Consider the following 20,657-nt stretch of genomic DNA (forward strand, 5'->3'; position numbering starts at 1 on the left):
GGCAGACGGTGAGACTGGAGTCCCAGCTGGAAACTTAGTAACAAATTTGTGGAGGGGGGTGGGGAGGTGAAGTCAGGAAGACTTCCTGGAGGAGGGTCAGGTGCCCTTTGAGAGAGCACCCCGCCCCCAGCCTCCTGGCGTCTGGTCCACTCTGTCCTGCCTACATCTTCAAATACCCATGTCTGACCCTGCTCCCCCTCTGCTCTCCATGGTCCCCTGTTGCCCTCAGGGCCGAGTCTCAAAGGGTTATCTTCCACCCAGTTCTCTCTCCTGAGAGCCGGAACTGTGTCTCCTCAACCCCCAGGTCTTAACATGCCCCATGTCCCACTAAACGTAGAGTCTTCCCTCTAACCCCACCCTCCTGCATTCTCCATCTCCAGTGTGGCTCCGCCATCTAGAGGGATGCTGGGAGCCTTCCTCCCTTGTTCCTTCCCCTCACGGCTGTCAGTCTCTGGATCCCACCCCTCCTGCCCCCTGAATCTCTCTGCTCCGTCCCTTTCTTTCTACCAGCCAGACCCCAGCACAGGCCTTGACTTCCTCCGTCCGCTTGCCTAGCCTCCTCCCTCCAGTCCGTGGCCCCCCAGATGGTCCTTGAGTCTTTCTACCCCCCGAGTGGCCCCCTCCCTCACAGCCCTCCTGTGGCTCCCCAGCACCTGGCCTTGGAAGACAACCAAGTTCCTCATCAGAACTTCCAGGCCCTGCGTGGCCCAGACCCACCCACTCCTTTCCCCCTCCAGCACTTCCTCTTTGAACACCCTGCCATTCTTAGGCCCGCTCTCCCCTCCCAGCCTTGGCCGGGACAGTTTCCTTTGCCTGAAAGCTCTGGCTCACTCCCCCACCCCCTCCAACCTGGCTTAACCACAACTTGTCCTTCAAGTCTCACCTTATCAAGAACCAAAATAATAATTACCCATTTGCTGTGGTCCAGGAACTGCGCGAAATTCTTCCCCTTCCCAGGCATTAGGCTGAACACTTCCGAGTGCTCTGAGCTGGGTGTTTACAAACAAGGATACTAGGCTCAGAGACATCATGGGACCTGCTGGAGGTTGCACAGCCAGAGGGAAGAGCTTGGTCCACAATGGTCAGGCTGCTCACTCCTCCTGAAAGCTTTCCCTACCACCCCATGCTAATAATGGTTAAAATACAGAGTAAGCATTTTCTGCATGTCGGATATGGTTGTGAAGATGCTACATTAATTACCCTTCAAAACCCCATGGGAGGACTTCCCTGGTGGTCCAGTGGTTGACTCCGCGCCCCCAGTGCAGGGGGCCCAGGTTCGATCCCTGGTCAGGGAACTAGATCCCGTGAGCCACAACTAAGACCTGGCGCAGCCAAATAAATAAATAGATTTTTTTTAAAAAAACAAAAAAACCCATGGGGTAGGTTTTGTAGCTTTAAAATGGTTACAGGGTTTCCCTGGTGGCACAGTGGTTGAGAGTCCGCCTGCCGATGCAGGGGACATGGGTTCGTGCCCCGGTCCGGGAAGATCCCACATGCCACGGAGTGGCTGGGCCCGTGAGCCATGGCCGCTGAGCACAGGCTCTGCTTAAAAAAAAAAAAAAAAAGGTTACAAATCCAACCCTCCTCCTACTAAGAAATAGGGTCTATCTCCCCCTCCCTTGGATCTAGGTAGGCTCTGTGACTGTCAGACCAAGAGAGTACAGCACAAGTGGCCCTGTGCTAGTTTCTGCATCTAGGCCTTGAGAGACTGGCATACTCCACTTCCCACATTATAGAATACTCCCGCTGGGACGCAGCTGCCATGATGTGAGGAAGCTCAACCAACCCAGTGGAGAGGAATCATGGTCCCTGGCCAACAGCCAGCTCAAGTCAACATCCCCAGCCAGCTTGCCAGGCACATGACTGAGGCATCTTGGACACGCCATTTGAGCCACCCAGACTGATGCTACGTGGAGGAGAGGCAAGCTGTCCTCGCCAAGCCCTGCCCAAATTTCAGATTTACAAGCAAAATGATTTTTGGTTTAAGCCACCAAGTTGTGGAGAGGTCTGTCATGCCGTGACAGACAACCAGAAAATGGGTATTATTACTAACTACACCTGATGGAGGAAGAAAGCCAAGCTCAGAGAATAGGAACCTGCCAAAGGTCCTCTCAGAGCCAGCGACTGGCCAGGCTGGGAGCTGAACCCAGGGCCTTGGGCTCTAGACCCCAGGCCCCCAACCACTACACCAAGCTCTTACTATTTCGATCATCCACATGAGGAAACTGAAGATCAGAGACAGGAAGTAACTCACTCAAGATCTCACAGCTGCTAAGTGTGAGGGTGAGGGTCTAAAATCACTATGTCTAGCTCCAGGTCCCTGCTCTGCATCCTCACACTAGGTTTTGACTGTCTGTTGCTTGTCTGTCTTCCCAACCAGGACCAGACCTCCCGGCCTCATTCCCTCTTGCGTCCCAAGTCTCAACAACGGCCTGGCACCATTGTCTGTGCCCCCTTCACCATGGAAGCTCCTCACAGGCAGGGGCCGGATGTGACTCCCCTGGCTCCCCAGCATCAACCAGCACAGGACCTGGCACACAGGAGACTTAAGTAAATGTTTGTTGAATGAATCAAAGAATGGGTTTCTGGGGGATGAGTTAACAAAGACAGACGCCGCAAGAGTCATGGTTTTATTGCCGGGTTTCAGGGAAAGGGCTCAAATGCGCCCAATCTCCTTCAGCTTGGCCACCAGGTCCTCTGTGGTCTCCACCTTGACACCGGCTGTGCGCTGGGGTGGGTCTTCCACGCTAATCACGGAGAGCTTGGAGGTCAGGTCCACGCCCAGGTCCCCAGCCTTGATCACTTCGATCTTCTTCTTCTTGGCTTTCTGCACATGGGAGGCTCACGGTTCACAGGGCTGCCCAAGCCCCTGCCCACACTCCTGCAGCCCCCTTCCATGGGTGCCACGTCTGCAGAACCACTCCCATTGGCTGAACCCTTCTGGACCTGCCCACTGGCCAGGGCACACGTGACCTCTTACAGGGCCACACCTGGTGTGGACAATTCCTGCTGCCTGGGATGCCCTGGGGAGCCCTCCTATCGCGGGAGCCCACCTTTAGTCAACCGCCGTGGGAAGTCCTTCGCTGGCTGGAACGGACTGGCAAAGTCATTCTTCTCGCAATAATAACTCAATAGACTTTTGGCCAAGATGACCAATCGTACTCTCCCTGTTGGCTGAGATGATGACTCATTGAACCCTCCCTATTGCCTAGGAGGACACACGGAAACCTTCCTACTGGCTGAGATGACTCACTTGAACTCACCTACTGGCTGAGACGCCTCAATGAACCCTCCTTGTTGGACGGAATGACATACTGAACGCCCCCTGTCAGTTGAGATGACACACCGAACTCTCCATTGTGGCTGAGATGACACATTAAACGCTATTGGCTGAGATGACACACTGGACTCACCCTATTGGCTGAGATGACACATTAAACGCTATTGGCTGAGATGACACACTGAACTCACCCTATTGGCTGAGATGACACACTGAACTCACCCTATTGGCTGAGATGACACATTAAACGCTATTGGCTGAGATGACACACTAAACCCTCCGTATTGCCTGAGATGATACATTGAACTCTTCCTATTGGCTGAGATGACCCAATGAACCCATTCTAGAGCCATGATGAACAGTGAACTCTTCCTGTTAGCCATGATGGCCTAAATGCTGCCTTCCTGTTGGTAATGATTACCGGGGGAACCTTCCCTGACAAAACCAAGATGACTTAATGAATCCTCCTTATTTGGCTAAGAGCACACAGTGAACTTTTCCCATTGGTTGGGATGACGGGGGAACCCTTCCTAGAGTCCAGTGAAGCCTTCCTATTGGCTGAGGTAACCAGCAAACCCTCCCTGTTCGCCAAAACAGCCACTGCCCCGCAACCTCGAACTCTCACTGTTGGCAGAAATGATTCAGTGAACCCGCTCCGTTAGTGACCGGGTGACCCCTTCCTTTGGAGGAGACGTCTCTTGGGTCCTCTCTCCTCCCACCTGACCACCAGGGAGGCACTGGGCCTGCTGCACTCACCCGTCCCCAGGCCCCCAGTGGCCCACCTGCCAAGCACTCACCATGATGTTGGGCAACGTGGCGTAGCGGGGCTCGTTGAGCCGCAAGTCAGCGGTCACCACGGCAGGCAGCTTCAGGCGCAGGGTCTCCAGGCCCCCATCGACCTCCCGCTCCACTTTCACCTTGTCCCCTTCCATCGTCACCTGGGAGGCAAATGTGCCCTGGGGAGGGACAGCGTTGGGGGAGCACAGGTGAGGTTAACCCAGTGCAGGCACAGAGCAGGCCACTGCTGAGTGCACAGCACACGGAGGGCCAATGAATGAGAACAGAAGTGGGAGTCCCGCAAGGTGACCTACAGACATCAAGCTTAAAAACAGGAGAAAGCCACAAGAAGGGAACTCAAAACTCCAGGGGAGGGTCTTTCCTGGGACCCAGGGTGTAGGTGCTAATGTCCTGAACCTGCCCGTTGGATCACCCTTCCTTAATGATAATGAACATGTATGGAGTTTGGGGCACTGTTCTAAGCGACTGTATTAAGTCATCAGATCCTCACAGGAACTCTTTGAGGTAAGTGCTATTATCCCCATTTTACAGATGAGGAAAACTGAGGCAGAGAGAGGCTCAAAAATGTGTCCAGTCTGGTTCCACCTTTCTGTCCCCAAGAGCTCCCTTTGAGGTCCCTCTGCTGAGCCAACAACAGAGCCTTCTGTGTACCTTGATCCTCGAAACATCCACTGGGGCCCCCTCAGCACCCACTCTCTGGCCCAAGGCTCCTCTGCCCTTCGGTCCTGAACCACCATTTCCCGACGTGACCTACACCCTCTCTGTCTAACCAACCTGTTCTCTCCGTTCACTTATTCACTGGACAAATCTTTCAGGTCTTAGTTGGAATGTCCCATGAGCCCGGCTCTGGGGATGCACCATGAACACAACCGACAAGGACCCGGCTTTGGGGGGCATTTATCCTGCAATGAAGACCACCGGTAATCAAGTAAATACACAGTGGCCACTGGCCACATGTGGCTTCTGAGCATGTGAAATGTGGTTAGTTCCATCGAGGGAGGGATGGAATTTTTCATTTTATTTCATTAATTTACATTTTAAAACCAATAAGTAAGATCCATTATCATGATTGTGGTGATGGTTTCATGGGTGTGTAACACGTGTCAAAGCTTACCTAACTGTACACATTACACGTGTGCAGTTTATTGTACAGGTCAGTTTTATCTCAATAAAGCTGTTAAAAAAAAAGGATACTTGATGCAGTTATTGGAAAACCTTTAAGTCTGTTTGGAACAAGTTGGATTCGTGAATCCGCTTTTTCAACAATAAGTATTAGGAATCTAAGTATTTCTTATGGAAGTTGAGCATGTGGATTGAGATGTGCTGTAAATATAAAATACAGCACTGGTTTTCGACGACCTCGTACCAAAAGCCAAAAGAATGTAAACTAACTCAGTATTTTTTTTTCATGTTTTCTTTTTCGGCCACACCACACGGCTTGTGGGATCTTAGTTCCCCAACCAGGATTGAACCTGGGCCCTTGGTAGTGAAAGCAGAGTCTTAACCACTGGACCGCCAGGGAATTCCCAGCTCAATATTTTTTCTATTGATGACATGTTGAAATAATATTATCGATCTATTCTGTGAAATAATATAGGATTAAAATGAATTTGGCCTTTTTTACTTTTTTAATGTAGCTGTGAAGAGCTTTAAATGACCCACGTCGCTTGCATTTCTATTGGACTGGAATGGGAAATGTGGGGTTGGGGAGGGGGCATGAGTACTTTCATAGATAGTGGGCAAGGCAGGCCTCTCCGAAGAGGTGATATCTGAGGAGAGACCTGGTGGGGAGTGAGAAGCCCTGAGGAGATCTGAGAGAACCCTGTTCCAGACTGAGGGAACAGTCAGTGCAAAGGCCCTGAGGCAGGGATGAGTGGTGTGGTTGAGGAGCAGCAGGCTGGGGAAGCGGCATGTGAAGGCCCAGACGTGGCCTGGTGTCCTGGCTGTGCACCCCTCCTTCCTGCCCACTGGAGTACCCATCCTGCTTTACACCTGCCTCCCTCCAGAAGGGCAAGGACAGGCGTGGCTGTGTTCTGAGCCCCCAGGCCTGGCCTTCAGCAGATGCTCCCCACTCCGGCCTCACCTGTGGCCAGTCCAGAAATCCGGCTGTCATCTGCCCTGTCTGGTTACAATCATCATCGATGGCCTGAGTGGGGAAAGAGAGAAGACTGTACACTGATGGAGCTTCTCACGTTCCATCTGGGCCTTTCTCTAGAATGCAGGCTGGCAGATGTTTTCTCTAATGGGCCAGGTCTCTGTCACAATCACTCAGCTCTGCTGCTACAGTGCACGAGCAGACACAGACAATAAGTGTCTATGTAAACAAACGCAGTAGCATTTCAACAAAACTTTATTTATAAAATCAGTGGTGGCCATGGACCACAGTTTGCTGACTCCTGGTCTAGAATGATCCCATGCCCTCACTTGGGCCCCGAGATAGGCAGTCACTCGTCCAGGAGTACATGAGGGCACCTGGCATCCCAGATGCCAAATCTTTGCCCACTGTCTAAATAATCCAGAGGCCTCCCTCTAGCCAAACCCTACGCCAGTCACACTAGGGAACTAGATGAATGGCACCTGGGCCAATGAGAACGTTTTATCCCTGACCCCAGCGATTGGTTCAGGGATGGGCACGTGACTCCAGCTGGACCAATGAAGTACCAGCTCTAGAAGCTCTGCTGGAGTCCTTGGGAAAGAGATTCCTATTTTCTCTTGGGTTTGTTAGGCTGGTGGGATGTGAGCCTGGAGATACACAGAGTGACGCCAAGACAGAGGAGGGGGTGTGGAGCACGTGGGACTGGATCCAGCTGTGCCTGAAGCTTGTTACCTAACCTAATGAGCTTGCTGTTTGGCTTCACGATTCTGTCACCTACCTGCTTGCCCAGCAGCACCAGGTCCACCTTCTCCTTCTCTGCCAGCTTGGCCAGGACCCGGGCCACCTGCAGGGGACCCAGGCGATCCACCTCGGCAGCCGGCACCTCCACGTGGATGCCTCGGTCTGCACCCATGGCCAGAGCGGTGCGGATGGTCTCCTGCGGAGCGGAGAAGGGGCTTGACTTGGCTTCTAGCCCTAGGGGGACCCAGGAGCCCAGTCTCCAGCCCTCCTCCCTCAGACCCAGGAGTCCAGGCCCCAGTCCCTCCTCCCTTAGACCCGGGACTTGGGGTCCCAGCCCCTCCCCAGGCCCCCGAGCACCTGGCACTGGGTAGGCCCGCAGCTGACGGCAATGACTTCCTTCACCAGCTTCTTCTCCTTGAGCCGTACGGCCTCCTCCACGGCGATCTCGCAGAAGGGGTTCATGGAGTGCTTCACGCCATCCGTGACCACACCCGTCCCGTCGGACTTCACCCGTATCTGCTCAGCCAGGAGGGGAGGTGGCAAGGTCAGGGGGAAGCGGGCGAGAAGGTGGGGGTCGGGAGGGGGCGGTGGCCGAGACACCAAGCCTCGCGCAGGCTGGACGGGGACCACAGGGACCTGGAAAGGGGCAGGGCCTTGTCCAGGGTCCCACAGCTCCAGGGACAGAGAGGGTTAGAATTCACAGACGGGTGGAGGTCACCTTCTCACTCAGACATTCGCTGAGCGCCAGGGACGTCTGCCATGCTCGTCCTACTCTGTGGCTGTTCTTCGGGCCTGAAAGAGTGTCTCTCAAATTTTTCTTTACCATAACCCACTGCGAGAGGTACATGTTACAACATCCCCAAGTGTATTATAAATGCACGACACACATTTATACATTAACGTAAATACCAAGGCAATGTAAGGTTCCGTGATCGATGCTAACCCTTCCGTTATACACCATACCCTGACATTTTCTGTTCTTTTTTTTTAAACTGCCAGCCTGCCACATGGTTTTCCTGACCGACACATGGTTAAGATCGAGTCTGAGAAACACTAGCGTTGAAAACCTCTCTCTGCCAAACAGGCTAAGGTCAAGGGCAAGCAAACCTCGTCTATTGCTTTCCTCCCACGGCGAGTCTTCACTGAACACGGGCCCTGTGCTGGACTTCTAGGCACCGCTGTGTGCAAGGCAGACAGGTCTGCTGGCCCGGAAGCTCCCGGTCTGGCACAGCGGGGCATGGCAGGAACAACCAACTACTGCTTCTGTTAGTTTCCCGAGGCTGCCGTGACGAATGACCACAAACTTGCTGGCTTACCGTCTCACAGTTCTGGAGGCCAGAAGGCCAAAATAGGTTTTGCTGTGAAATCAAGGTGTCAGCAGGGCTGCGGTCCCTCGGGAGGCTCGAGGGGAGAGTCTATTCCTCGGCTTCTTCAACTTGGAGGGGCTGCCAGCATTCCTTGGCTTGGGGTGGCATCACTTCACCCTCAGCTCTGTGCTCCATCTCCATGCAGCCTTCTCTGTGTGTGTGTGTGTGTGTGTGTGTGTGTGTGTGTGTGTGTGACGAAACTCGACTCCTCTCTTATAAGGACTCTTGAGATGGCATTTAGGGCCCACCTGGGGAATCGAGGAGAACCTCCCCATCTCAAGATCCTTAACTCAGTCGGGACTTCCCTGGCGGTCCAGTGGTTAGGACTCCACGCTTCCACTGCCAGGGCCCTGGGTTTGGTCCCTGGTTGGGGAACTAAGATCCCACAACCCACACGGTGCAGCCAAAAAAAAAAAAATCCTTAACTCAATCACATCTGTAAAGACTCTATCTCCAAAGAAGGTAACAGTCACAGGTTCCACGGATGAGGAACTTCATAGCCCAGGGGGGCCACTGTTCCCCCCACAATCCTCTTGGTAGCAAACAGGGATGACAGCATTGGCCACTGCAGGAGCCCTGTTCTAAGCAATCACGTCCTAACTCATCAATCCTGGCAACAGCCCCGTGAAAGAGGAGCCGTCGCTGTCCCTGTGGGCAGACGAGGAAACTGACGCTCCGAGTAGAAGCACCTGTCCCAAAGCCACACGGCCAGTCAGCAGTGCTCTGCGCCCCAAGCACTCGAGTCCCCTCTGTACCACCTGACAATTCCTGAACAGGGCTCCAGGAGCTGTGAGACAGCACGATCGGGGCCCGACCCAGTCTGATGTTGGAGGCTATCAGGGAAGGCTTCCCTGAGGCAGTGGCACTTGAGCTGAACCTGAAAGAGGAACTGGCATCGAGTAGGTGAAGTGTGAGGGAATGCGCTGGGGGTGTGGGAGGAGCATGTGCAAAAGCCCTGAGGTTTGAGGAGTCCCAGGAGGCTGGTGTGGCCAGGGGAACACAGTACGCTGTCAGCGAAGCTGGCAGGGGCTGAGCCGGGGTGACAGGCACAATAACAGATCCTCAGGATGCCCATATCCTAATCCCTGGAACCTGTGACTGTCGCCTACATGGCAGAAGGGACTTTGCAAAAGTGATTTAAGTTTAGGAATTGAGAGAGGGAGATTATCCTGGATTATCCAGGTGGGCCCAAAGTAATCACGAGGGTCCTTACAAGTGGAAGAGGGAGGTGAGAGAGCGTCAGGGTCCAAGAGAGCAAACGCTAGACTGCTGATCGAAGACATAAGAAGGGGCCACAAGCCAAGGGACGCAGGTGGCCTCCAGAAGCTGGAGAAGGCCAGGAAACGGATTCTCTTCTTGAGCCTCTGGAAGCCATGCAGCTCTGCTGACACCTTGATCTTAGCCCAGTAGACTCATTTCAGACTTCTGACCTCCAGAACTGTAAGAGAATAAATCTGTGTTGCTGTGAGCCACTGAGTTTATGGTAACTAGTTACAGCAGCAATAGGACACGAATTCAACTGCGCAGGGCCCAGCAGGCCATGCCGGGGAGCTGGGTCTTGATCCAGAGAACAACAAGGAAAGGTAAAGAGGTGAGTGGATCCAACTTAAGTTTGTACAAGGTCGTTCTGTATCTCGGTGTAGAAAACTGGAAAAATGGCAAGAGCGGAAGTGGGGAGACAGCTGGGCAGCTGTTGGTCACCGAAATAAGAGATGACAGTGGCTCGGACAATCCAGCCACATGTGGAAGTGGATGGACTGGAGAGGTCTGTGGAGGTGAAACTGACAGGGTGCTGGGGGCAGGAGAGGGAAGAGTCTAGCAGGACTCTCGGGTTTCTGGTGGGTACATCAGTCCAGCGGGGGAGGATGCTGAACTAGGCTCTAGCCTGAGAGAGAGACTGTCAGAGAAGCCTGGCTTGGGAGCCTGCCTAATCTGGCTCAGGACCTCACCTCTTTCTTCTCCTTGGCCGGAGCAGACCTGGGCTGACAGCAGGGACTCTCTCTCTGCGACTATTTCCCTGCACCTGTTTCTCTGGGGCTGAAGGATGTGGTTGTTCCTCCCATCCACGGGACAGAACTGAGATGGGAATGTGGGATTCAGGCAGGGGTCCCCCAGTCTGGCTGCACCTCAGGGACTGGTAACATTAAAAGGAGGAAGAGAACGAGGAGAAGGACAACCCACACTTTCTATCACTGTTACTTCATTTTGAAAAAGTCACCTTAGCACCAACAGTAAGGCTCAAACCCCAGAACTTAATGAATGCACTTTACAGAAAAAGCCATGGAGCAAACACCATGCACTGAGTCCATGGTTTTTTTTTTTCACTAGAACCTGGGCTGGGCATGTCACCCAGGATTTCCCCAGAATTTCCCAGACACGCCCCTGGCTCCATCCCTCACCTCCTTCCCTGGTCATCTTCCTCAAACTGCATCCCTCCTAACTCTCCCCGCCCCCTTCCTCTGTTTCCTTCTGGAGCATGCCTGCCATATGACATATGCTGTACTGATTAGCTGTCTTCTCCCCAGCAGAACGTCAACTCCATGAGGACAGGGATTTATGGGTATTTTGGTCATGACCGTATCCCCAAGGTCTAGAGCGGTGCCTGGCATGTGGTGGATGCACTGGAAATATTTGTCGGATGAATGAATGAGAATTTGCTCACAAGAGTAATGCATTAAAACCTGCACCTGTCCGTTCATCAAACACTTACTAAACAGCATGGAAACTAACAGGCCAAAGCCCTGTCTTTCATGAAAAAAAATAAAATCCAAGATAGGAGTTTCCCCTTTATAAATAGGAAAGCAGCCCATCAGTGTAAGGCCTCACTGGGAAGCCAGGGGGCCCAAGAGAGGGCCTCAAGCCTGCTCCGGCCCTGGCAGGACTCTCAGCCCCAGACTCCTGACTCCCAAGGAGGAAGGGTTGCGAGCTCTCCAGCACCAGGGGCCCGTGCCAGCTCACCTTCTCCGGGGAAGACCTTTGAAGCCTGAGTTGATTTCAAGCTTCAAAAACACTGTTTAGTTAAATTACGTAAGTCGGGAAACCATGGTTGGCCTGAAAAATCAGTGATGATCCTTTTTTTTTTTTTTTTTAATAACGATGTTTTATAAATTGAGGGAGATGATTCAGTGAAGCGTCCAGGCTTTCTCTCTAAAGGTGTAACAAATTAACTCTCAACAGAAACAGCCAGAGGGGACCTCCCTGGTGGTCCGCTGGTTAAGACTCCGTGCTTCCAGGGCTGGGGGATGGAGGAGCATGGCTTCAACCCCTGGCTGGCCGCGTGCCACAGAGCGCTGCCAAAAGAAAAAACGAAAGAAGGAAAGAAAGAAACAGCCAGAAACAGGAGGCAGGCAACCTCCAAGGGCTTTACAGGTGTTCACTCATTTAACCGTCCGGACAGCCCAGGAGGTGGGTTACTGCCACCGCCATCCTCATTTGCTAGATGGGTCAACTCAGGCAGAGAGGCCAAGCAGGTGACCATGGAAGGCCTCATAGACAAGGTGACTTTTTTTTTTTTTGCGGTACGTGGGCCTCTCACTGTTGTGGCCCCTCCCATTGCGGAGCACAGGCTCCGGACGCGCAGGCTCAGCAGCCATGGCTCACGGGCCCAGCCGCTCCTGTGGGATCCTCCCGGACCAGGGCACGAACCCGTGTCCCCTGCATCAGCAGGCGGACTCTCAACCACTGCGCCACCAGGGAAGCCCGACAAGGTGACTTCTGAGGAAAGTCTGGAAGGGAGTGAGGAAGCAATGCTGGGAACACAGAGTTGGGTCAGACCTTGCACACCACCACCACCCCCTCCTGAAAGGAGCGGCCAGTCTGGGGGCAGGGGGTGACAACTGGGCAAACAGAGGATCTCAATCCAGTGTGGGAAGGGCTGAGATGCAAGCCCAGGGGGCTGCAGGAGCACCCAAGGACACATCAGGGTAGCCTGAGGGGATGGGGGGGGCGGCGGCTTCCTGGACGTGGTGATGCCAGGTAATCCCTACACCCTATTACAATCAGTGGGATCAGAGTTAGGCAGGACAAAGGAGGGATGAGAAGCAGATGGGGGAAGCGGGGAGCTGTAAGGGCACCCAGGCAGAAGGCACAGCAGGGGCAAAGGCCCAAGGCAAGCAGCAGCCGAGTTTGTCAGGAAAGTATGAGCAGCTGGGAGGCACAAAGGGGTGATGGAGGGCCAGGGGGCCAGGGCTGGACCACGAAGGGGCTCGAGCACGTGGCGGAGGGGCTGGGACTTTGTCCTCAGGGTGCTGGGAGTGGCGGCATGAGCGGAGGGGCCTTGGTCAGCCCTGGGGGCAGGAAGCCCCCCACACGCAGGCTGGGAGGGGATGGACTGGAGGGGAGAGACTGGGGAAACAGGAGGAGACAGCGGTGAGGGTTCAGGTAGAAGAAGATGAAGCCTGAACTGCTGCAGAAGAGGGAGCAGGGCAGAGAGATGGAGAGGGCAGGGGGGACGGGGCTGAGAAACGACAGGCTATGGGAGACGAGGGAAGGAGGGCTGGGGTGGCGTCTGGTTGGTGATTAAGGTAGTTAGCAGCGTTTGAATCACTTGTTTCAGACACATCCAGGGAGATGCCCTGGGGCACCGTGGGAGGGGCGGCCCTGCCAACACTGCGAAAAAGGACAGGAGCTCATGTCAGGAGGAGTTCACACTTCCCCATTTGGCACGAACACCAGAAGCACCCATGGGCTAGGTCCTGGGCGGCGCAATGCTGGGACCCAGAGCTGAGTCACATGTGAGCCTGTCTGGCGGGGGAGACAGATATGACCCCAGACATCTCAGGCCAGGGCCCAGGGCTGTGGCAGAGGGGGGCAATGGGAGCCCAAAGGGACAGTCAGAATGGGAAGGAAACCAGAATTGGGTCCCAGGACCCCAAGACGAGCCTGTCCCCCAAACAAGCAACCCCCCTGCCACACACTGCCAGAGCTGTCATTAGGCCAAGTGGCTGCTGAGTGAGAGCAGGACTTGGTTGCATTCTGACCTGACGGCGGCTACAGCTGCCTAGCCGGGTGATCCGGCAGCCAACAGCACCTCCACAGGCGTGTCCTCACCTGTCCAACAGGATTAACAATATCTAAACAGGGGAATTCCCTGGCGGTCCAGTGGTTAAGACTCTGCACTTTCACTGCCGTGGCCAGGATTCAATCTCTAGTTGGGGAACTAAGATCCCACAAGGCACGCAGCATGACCAAAAAAAAAAAAAAAAATCTAGACGGTATTGAAAGGACTGAATAGGCTCATCTCCATCAAGGACCCGGAACGCTGCCTAGTGCACAGTAAGGACCCACTAAATGTGGGTTGTTAATGATGCTTAAGTTTTCATGCGAGGGTCAGGCCTCCAGGCCCCGTACTGGGCAATGCTGGGGACACAGAGGTGGACTCCTGGTCTGATGGGCATTGCGGGGTGGGAACATACACGGATGGACAGTCACTGCCTTCAGTCTGGTTTAGGCCAACTACTGAGACAAAGTGGCTTGAGGGACCGTGTCTGATTTACCTCTGTCTGGACCATCTTCTGTCTGGGGACAAGTCAGGCCCTCAGAGACCTTGCCCTCCACCCCTCTCATGGAGGTGGTAAGCTATACCACCAACTTGTCAGACTGGTTTTCATCTCTAGCAAACACACTTCTCCCTTCCCAGCGTCTCCTCACTTGCCCTGGGGCTGTGATAGCTTCTGGGTTCCCATAGGACCTCCATGACAGCACTTTTTCTTTGCTGAACAGTCAACCGAGTGTGCAGTGCAGCCGAGTGGGTGAAAGCCTGGATTGTGTGCAAAGCACTAGCTGGGATGAGGAGTCAGAGGGACCTGGATCGGAATCCCGGCTGTGCCCCTTCCCAGCTGAGTGACCCCTCTGCGCCTCAGTTTCTGCGTGTGCTAAACAGGAACCACGGCTCCTCCAGCAGGTAAGAAAAAGAGAAGGTAACTCGCCCTGCACACAATTCTCAAGACAGTGAGTACAGAACTGGCGGAAGGGGAACGGGGTCATGACCCAGAAGGGCTGGGTTTGAATGAAGAGGGATCGGGCGTCAGAACCTCTCAGTTCTTGACCTTTGCCCTCAGGTGTGACTTTGACGTTTGAGGGAAGAGCTGCAGAGGATCAGAGGTACCAGAAGACCCTCATACAGTGTGCGCTCTTGACCCCGGAAGTATACGGCCGCGGGGCTCAGGGAGGAGGGAGAGGGGGGCCCGGTCACCTTCACGGCGAAGTCGATGACCCTCTTGACAGCCACAAGCGCGCGCAGCTCCGCCATCTTCCCTCCGCGGCGACCCGCCGGGTCAGTCCTCACCCTCGGCCTCGCGGTCCGGACGCCCCGCCCCCTGTCCTTCTCTGCGCCGGTGCCCCGCGCCACCAGCCAGTCAACCGCTGCGGTGCCCGCCTCCCCGCCCCGACAGAGGACCAATCAGGAGGCCTGAGGGGAGGGCGGTGCGGCAAGCGGATGCGGGCCAATGGGGAGAGGATCCTGGGGAGGGAGGCGGAACCCGGAGGGGAAGGGAAAAACTGCTTTGTGAAGGGGGCGTGGCCGAGAACTAGGGGAAAGGTCTTGCGGGGGAGGGAAGCGTGGCCAGGGAGGAGTTTCAACGAGTAGTCCTAAGCTTCTCCCAGTGCCCTAGGATTAGCCCTCTCCCCTAGGTCCGCACCTCTTACTCGCCTCTCCGAGTCGCGGTGCCTATGTGTCCGAGTCCCCCCATTCTCTCCGTGCCCGTGTTCCTCATCCCCTCTATGATCGTGCCTCTACGTTCCCCCATATCCGTCCTCCCCCGTCCCTGTCTCCACTTTTCCTCCATGTCTGTGTCCCTACATCCTCTCCACGAGCCCTTGTCCCCTCCTGACCCCACTACCCCCTGTCCCTGTTCCCATCAAAACTCTTGTCCTGTCCATGACCGAATCTCCGTTCCCGTGTCCCCCCATGTCTCCACGTTCCCTATAGGTTCGTGTCCTTACTTCCTCCCTGAGCCTCCAGGTACCCCCGTGTCCGCGTCCTCAGGTCCCCCAGAAAGGCACGTGGAGCCGCGGCAATGGAAGCAGTTCCTTTATTCTGCCCCAGGCAGCTGCGGTCATAAGCACACGGGGAATCCACTGATGGCATCCGTGCTCTGCATGATCATGTCCGCCAGCAGAAAGCAGAAGCCTGGCGGGAAGGGAACGGAGGGCGGGTGGAGGAGGGTGAGTACTAGGGCGGATGGTCGGGAGGGCCCCGGGGACTGGGGTTTGGGGCTCCAAGGGCGTTTCTGTCGGGTCCACGGGAGCCCAGAGTGGAGTGTGTTCAGGAGTCCCTGGGAGGTCACTGTGGTGTTTCCTGGGAGGACAGCTGGGGCGTCTCTGCAGGGAGGGGGGGGTCCTCGGGGCAGGCTCCTCTCCACCCTCTTCCGTTATCCAGGTTACCCGCGAGAACAGAGAAGGGTAAAGCCAGCCACCCCGAAAAACAGGACCAGGAGAAGAAGACGTCGTTTTTCCCTGCATTCTTCACTGTGTAGCCTGTCATGGCGATCAGCTGCAGCAGGCCTGGGCCCCGCCCACCCGCCAGGTGAGGGTGGCCAGGGGGCTGCACCCAGCCTCACCCTGACCGCGCCCACCGCCTCAGACCACGCCCTTCTTGCCCGCCCTCCCGTCCCTACTCTACCCCATCTCCCTGGCCCCGCCCCTGACCCCGCCTCTTTAGCTCCTCCCCCTCGGGGCCCCTACCTCCTCCAGCTACCAGGCCCACCCTATGCCATCTCACCGCAGAGGAAGAAGATGGCACTTGTGGTCCGGCCCCGCGAGTCGCCCTCCTGGCACAGAATCCGCAGCCCCATCACCAAGCCCACGATGCTGCAGCCCGCCGCCAGCACCATGCACGCCCCGGTCACCGCCAGCATGGCTGCGGAGAGCGGGCCGCATCAACCCCGCTGGCGCCGCTCCTGGCCACCACCCCCATCCGCCGGCTCCGAGCTGGGAGCAGAGTCAGGGTTTGGGATGGGGACTTGGAAGTTACATCGTGAGCGGCGGTTAATGTTGCAACAGGGAGGCAGGTCCCCGAGTTGGGGTTCCTGGTGGCCTGGTCACGGAGGGACAGCTGGATCTTAGGCTGAAGTGGAAGGGCTGGGGGCGGGGGCACCGCAGGATGTGCCCGGCTGTAGTGTCAGGAGAGGGGGCCAGCTGTGGTCAGTGCTGGGGGGCTGTCTGTCCAGTAGGGGGGGAGGGTCTGACAGCTGGGCGGCGGGGCCTCACTCTGGCAGGAGATGTTGGAGCAGGTGCCCCCGCTGCACTCCTGCCACAGGCCACTGTGGCCCCCAGAGTAGCGGATCCAGTAGTTGGTGGCCATGGACAGAATGGTGAGGATGTTGGCCAAGAAGCCCAGCAAGGTGCCCCCGCTTTGAAGGCTCCGCTTCACCCCCATGCCAGGGAGGCTGCTGCCGAGGACCACACATGCAGGATTGGCCAACGCTCCTCCCACCCCCAGGTCCCTGAGACCCCCTCCTGCATGTCCCTCCATATCCCAGCTGGCTACCCCTGCACCCCTGCCTGGTGCCCCTACTTCTGGGACCACCCCCCTCAGGCCCCTCCCAGACCCAAGACCACCTGCCCCCTCAGGCATCACTGCTTAGGAACCTCTGCCTTCCAGAGACCTCCATCCCCCAGTAGACGTGACTTTGGCCTGTCCCTTGCCTTCCCCACCACACACCCACCTAAATGACTCACCCACAGCTCCCAGGGCTTGTCAGACAGAGCCCAGAGGGTGGGGGAAGGGAGACTGGGTCTCTGTGAGGCAGCAGGAGTTCCAGAACCCCCTTCTCTAGTGGCCATTTAAAGAGATAACCACCCACCCACCCATACACACACACACACACACACACACACACACACAGAAGCAGCTCTTCTGGCAAACTGACAGCTCAGAGTCAGGTGGCAAGTCTGGGGGACCCTGAGGGCCATGACATGGTAGCCCGTGTCCTAGAAGCTGCTCTTCCCTTGACCCCATAAGCTCTCCTGGTCCCCAGCTCTCTGTGCCCTCCCAGGCCCCCATGCAGCCTCCTGCCCCTCCCTCCACTTCTCAAGGCCGGTTCTCCTGGAGAACTCCATTCTGCATCTTCTTGCCAGGTGAGCTCCAGTGACCACCGATGCTCTGAGAGCACCCCACACTGCATCTCCAGCCCAGGTCCTCACCTGCTTCTGACCACCTCCCAGACCCTGACACCCAACCACATCCCCACTGATCTCAGCATCTTCCACCAAACCAGGGAGGACACCATCACCCCATCCAGCTAGTTGGACCACACCCCTGGGCACTATCCTCGCCCTCTTCCTGCCCCTCACCCTACAAAGCCCTTGGATCCCTGAGTCCAGTTCCTCCCACCCCCTGAAACTTTCTGGCTCCTTTCCTCCTTTCCCTCTCATGCCCTGGCCCCAGTGCACCCTTGTCCTGTCTCATGTCCCACCTGTTGGATTGCCAAGCTCTTCTCTCCCCTTCAAGCCTCCCCCATGGGCCCCAGAAGGAGCTTTCTGGCACCCAGGCCAGACGCTGTCCCTCCCCTGCTCACACCCTTAGCTCTCCATCACCCTCAAGAGACAGTCAACTGCTGGGCTAGAGGTGCTGCCTCCTACCCGCCTCTCCATCCTCATTTCCCCTCCCGCTCACCTTCTACAGTGGACCACAAAGCACTATTCTCCATCCCCTGAGAACTCCCAGCCTCTCCACGCCTTCACCTTAGGGTCCCTCTGCCCGCATTACCTTCCCTCGGTATTTAGGTGTTCCCTAAACACAGTCTCCCCAGAAAGCTCACCTCCACACCACACCCCTCCTCCAGACACAGCCAGTCTTCCTGCCACACCCGCCCTGGGCTCTGCCTGCCCCCACCGGACTTGGAGCCCCTGGCGGGCAGGGCCTGATCTGACTCACCTTCAGCGTCCCCAGTGGGAGGCCCAGCAGAAAGGATGCACTCAGGAAAAGCCAGCTGAAAGAGGGAATTTGTTCTTTTTCTTTCTTTCTTTTTTTTTTGGCTGCACCCCGCGGCTTGCGGGTTCTTAGTTCCCTGACCAGGGATTGAACCCGTGTCCCCTGCAGTGGAAGCACGGATTCTTAACCTCTGGACCACCAGGGAAGTCCCAAGAGTGAATTTATTAATGAAATGAGGAAGGCGCGCTAAGGGTGACAAAATCAGAAGGGGCAAAAGGAAAGAGCTAAAGGGAGAAAGACAAAGGGAAGAAAAGAGAGAGAGGATGGAGAGACAAGGGCCCTGGGGCCAGGCCCGAGCCCACACTGGTTCCCACTCTGGTGGGAGCATCTCTAGGGCAGGGCAGGTAGCAGGATTGACTCCTCTCTGGGTGCCCAGTGTCATCCGCCGTGGAGCTGCAGTGTCGCTGGCTTCTGTTGTGGTAGCATTAACCTCAGAATAACCAGATCCCAGCAAATTTTTATTGAATGAATGAAGACACAAAGGAAAGAGCTTGCAGACGCTGGGAGTCAGGGCAAGAAGGAGAGCCAGCTGTCTTCATGGTTCCTGATGACGCCTTCAGAGAATGGAGCGCCAAAGCCGTCCTGTGGTTCACATGGCCTCATAGCCAGGCCGGTGGGCCCTGTAGTGAGCTCCCAGACTCAGGCCACCTGGGTTGGCAGAGAGAAGTTAAACCCTGGCTCCTGCCCTGCTCCCTCAGAGCCCCCAGCTGGGCCCCTATCCACCCCTGGAACTCCCCAGGGCAGCAGTCACCTGCACAGAGAAAGAGGACAGTTGAAACCCAGCCCAGGTAGAAGGACCAGGAGAAGAAGGAGTCGATCTGGGGGTGTCCAGGCTGCTTCCACCGCTCGATAGTGTAGACCACTGTGGCCACTAGCAGGGAGAGGGCTGGGGACGGAGACAAGAAGGATGGCTCAGCCCCTCCGCGAAAACTCACCAGGTCCCAGCGCCCCAAGCGCAGCCCGGAGTCCTTACCTGCGGCAAAGGCTATGAAGGTCGAGACAATGGGGCCGCGTCCAGCGGCAGACAGTGAAGGGATGCAGGACATGACCAGAAAGCTCACAGAGATCAGGCCCCACAGGACAGCCAGAATGCAGAAGCTCTGTGTCACGCGGATATAGCCTGCTCAGAGACGGGACTGCTAAGTGCCCGTCCCCTCAGGCCCTTCCCCACCCCAAGAGAGACCGCTCCCCCTTACCTTCTACTGAGCCCTGATCTCCCCTTGGCCAGAGGCCCGAGTGAGACGAGGAGCTGGGCCCCTCGGCCACAAACCAGAAATTCGTGCTCAGAGCCACCAAGAGAGACAACAGGCCCAGGGAGCTAGTGAGCAGGGCCAGGGACCGGCAGGGCTCCATGGGGGCGAAGGCTGGGTTTCTGGGTCCCGGGTGATGAAAAGCCTGGTGATCCAGATTCCTGGGTCTCTGAGAAAGGAGGAAGCTCTGCCCCCCGGACTCCTGGGAGAGTCAAGCAGTTGGGGCAGCTGGGGGACCTGTGGTCCTTCAGATCAGACTAGTTTGGTCTCACCCAGTTCGTGGCGGCTGACTCGTCACACATCCTCTCTTCCCGGCTTGCATCGGCACCCGCCCCCCACCCCTCGAGGTTCTCCTCACAGTATATGGTGGGGGGAGGGCCCTGGAGGTGTCACATTGTCAGTGGTTTGGGTGGGTAGAGTGTGTCTCTACAGACGTTTCCATACCTCCTGCCCTCGGAGCCCTCCACACCAGAGGGGGCTTCCTGTAAGAGGTGAGAGAGAGGCTTGGGAGGCCCAGAGGTGGGGTGTGGTGAGTGAGGCCAGGGTGTGAGTTCAATGGGAGGGGGAGGTGTAGCCAGAGGGGACCGTTGGGGGATGCATCATTCTTTCCTGTGGGTTCTGCAACCTTCCGTTCTGGCAGACGGGGGCCCCAATTCTAGGGTCTCCATAAAAGGAGGGGGAAGGAGGCTAGGATGCTTGGGGCTGAAGGAGGAAGCTGCTAGGAAGCCTAGACTCCAGGTCCTGAGCGTGGGGACACAGAATCCCGGCTCCTTACTTAGAGCTTATGCCCAGGGCAGGTAAACAGCGATGGCAATTCTGAAGGTTTGTGGCGGGAAGACACGCCCACATCCTCATCTGATACATGAGTTCACACTTAGTGCTGTTTCGAGCAAGGCTTTCCGTCTGGTGTGCTTCATCAACGGGATCTGGGTTTCTGTGGTCGGGGAGTGGGAGTTGGGGGTCAAGGATGTCAGTGCAGGACTTTCTGGCCCTCCCCTCACAGCAGCATCAGGTCCTGGGCCCCACCTCAAATAGAAGGTGAAGGTACCACAGCCCAGGTGGAAGGCCCAGACAAACTTGACCTCTACGAAGCAGGAATGACCTGGGAGAGGACTTCTGTCCCGCAGATGAACTGAGCTAACAGTCCCAGGACAGCTGGCGAAGGGGAGAACCAGAGTGACCCAGGAGGCTC

The 20,657-nt window shown here is 56.2% G+C and overlaps 3 protein-coding genes and 1 long non-coding RNA gene across 8 annotated transcripts; 1 reads left to right on the forward strand and 3 right to left on the reverse strand.

Moving 5' to 3' along the window:
- Positions 1-2,613: 2,613 nt before the first annotated feature.
- Positions 2,614-14,606, reverse strand: ETFB (electron transfer flavoprotein subunit beta). The gene is made up of 6 exons (XM_027079176.1): positions 14,475-14,606; positions 7,272-7,430; positions 6,952-7,110; positions 6,162-6,224; positions 4,078-4,236; positions 2,614-2,827 (listed from the first exon to the last, which is right to left on the reverse strand). Exons 1-6 carry the CDS (start codon positions 14,529-14,531, stop codon positions 2,657-2,659), a joined length of 768 nt encoding a protein of 255 aa, XP_026934977.1. The 5' UTR covers positions 14,532-14,606; the 3' UTR covers positions 2,614-2,656.
- On the forward strand, positions 13,770-16,007 carry LOC113605675 (uncharacterized). Of its 4 annotated transcripts, none has more exons than XR_003427293.1 (4): positions 13,770-14,183; positions 14,341-14,383; positions 15,210-15,445; positions 15,660-16,007. It is a non-coding gene; the product is annotated as an uncharacterized LOC113605675 (long non-coding RNA). The 4 variants fall into 4 exon arrangements; XR_003427294.1 differs by having other exon boundaries at positions 15,327-15,445; XR_003427292.1 differs by having other exon boundaries at positions 13,771-14,183; positions 14,341-14,406; positions 15,267-15,445.
- CLDND2 (claudin domain containing 2) lies at positions 15,326-16,763 on the reverse strand. Its single transcript, XM_027079200.1, has 4 exons — positions 16,490-16,763; positions 16,002-16,139; positions 15,665-15,784; positions 15,326-15,410 (listed from the first exon to the last, which is right to left on the reverse strand). Exons 1-4 carry the CDS (start codon positions 16,752-16,754, stop codon positions 15,337-15,339), a joined length of 597 nt encoding a protein of 198 aa, XP_026935001.1. The 5' UTR covers positions 16,755-16,763; the 3' UTR covers positions 15,326-15,336.
- Positions 16,764-18,660: 1,897 nt separating this feature from the next.
- NKG7 (natural killer cell granule protein 7) lies at positions 18,661-20,140 on the reverse strand. 2 transcript variants are annotated; one of them, XM_027079192.1, is made up of 4 exons: positions 19,412-20,134; positions 19,189-19,335; positions 18,967-19,101; positions 18,661-18,863 (listed from the first exon to the last, which is right to left on the reverse strand). In XM_027079192.1, the coding sequence occupies exons 1-4, from the start codon at positions 19,566-19,568 to the stop codon at positions 18,805-18,807; spliced, it is 498 nt and encodes a 165-aa protein (XP_026934993.1). In that variant the 5' UTR covers positions 19,569-20,134; the 3' UTR covers positions 18,661-18,804. The 2 variants fall into 2 exon arrangements, with proteins under 2 accessions (XP_026934993.1, XP_026934992.1); XM_027079191.1 differs by having other exon boundaries at positions 18,967-19,335; positions 19,412-20,140.
- Between the last annotated feature and the right edge of the window lie 517 nt (positions 20,141-20,657).

Source organism: Aethalodelphis obliquidens, unplaced genomic scaffold, assembly GCF_003676395.1.
Source record: "Aethalodelphis obliquidens isolate GAN/ISIS:26980383/991018 unplaced genomic scaffold, ASM367639v1 scaffold43, whole genome shotgun sequence".
NCBI lineage: Eukaryota > Metazoa > Chordata > Mammalia > Artiodactyla > Delphinidae > Aethalodelphis > Aethalodelphis obliquidens.

Coding starts and splice junctions, on each gene's coding strand:
- ETFB (XM_027079176.1), bottom strand. CDS start 14,531: ATGGCGGAGCTGCGCGCGCTTGTGGCTGTCAAGAGGGTCATCGACTTC. Junction 6,225..6,951: donor TGGTGCTGCTGGGCAAGCAG/GTAGGTGACAGA, acceptor TTCCCCACTCAG/GCCATCGATGATGATTGTAA. Junction 2,828..4,077: donor CCACGTTGCCCAACATCATG/GTGAGTGCTTGG, acceptor TCCCATGTGCAG/AAAGCCAAGAAGAAGAAGAT.
- CLDND2 (XM_027079200.1), bottom strand. CDS start 16,754: ATGGAGGGACATGCAGGAGGGGGTCTCAGGGACCTGGGGGTGGGAGGA. Junction 16,140..16,489: donor CTCCAACATCTCCTGCCAGA/GTGAGGCCCCGC, acceptor CGCTCTCCGCAG/CCATGCTGGCGGTGACCGGG. Junction 15,785..16,001: donor TGCCATCTTCTTCCTCTGCG/GTGAGATGGCAT, acceptor GGCGGGGCCCAG/GCCTGCTGCAGCTGATCGCC.
- NKG7 (XM_027079191.1), bottom strand. CDS start 19,568: ATGGAGCCCTGCCGGTCCCTGGCCCTGCTCACTAGCTCCCTGGGCCTG. Junction 19,336..19,411: donor AGATCAGGGCTCAGTAGAAG/GTAAGGGGGAGC, acceptor GTCTCTGAGCAG/GCTATATCCGCGTGACACAG. Junction 18,864..18,966: donor TGTCCTCTTTCTCTGTGCAG/GTGACTGCTGCC, acceptor CTGCCAACCCAG/GTGGCCTGAGTCTGGGAGCT.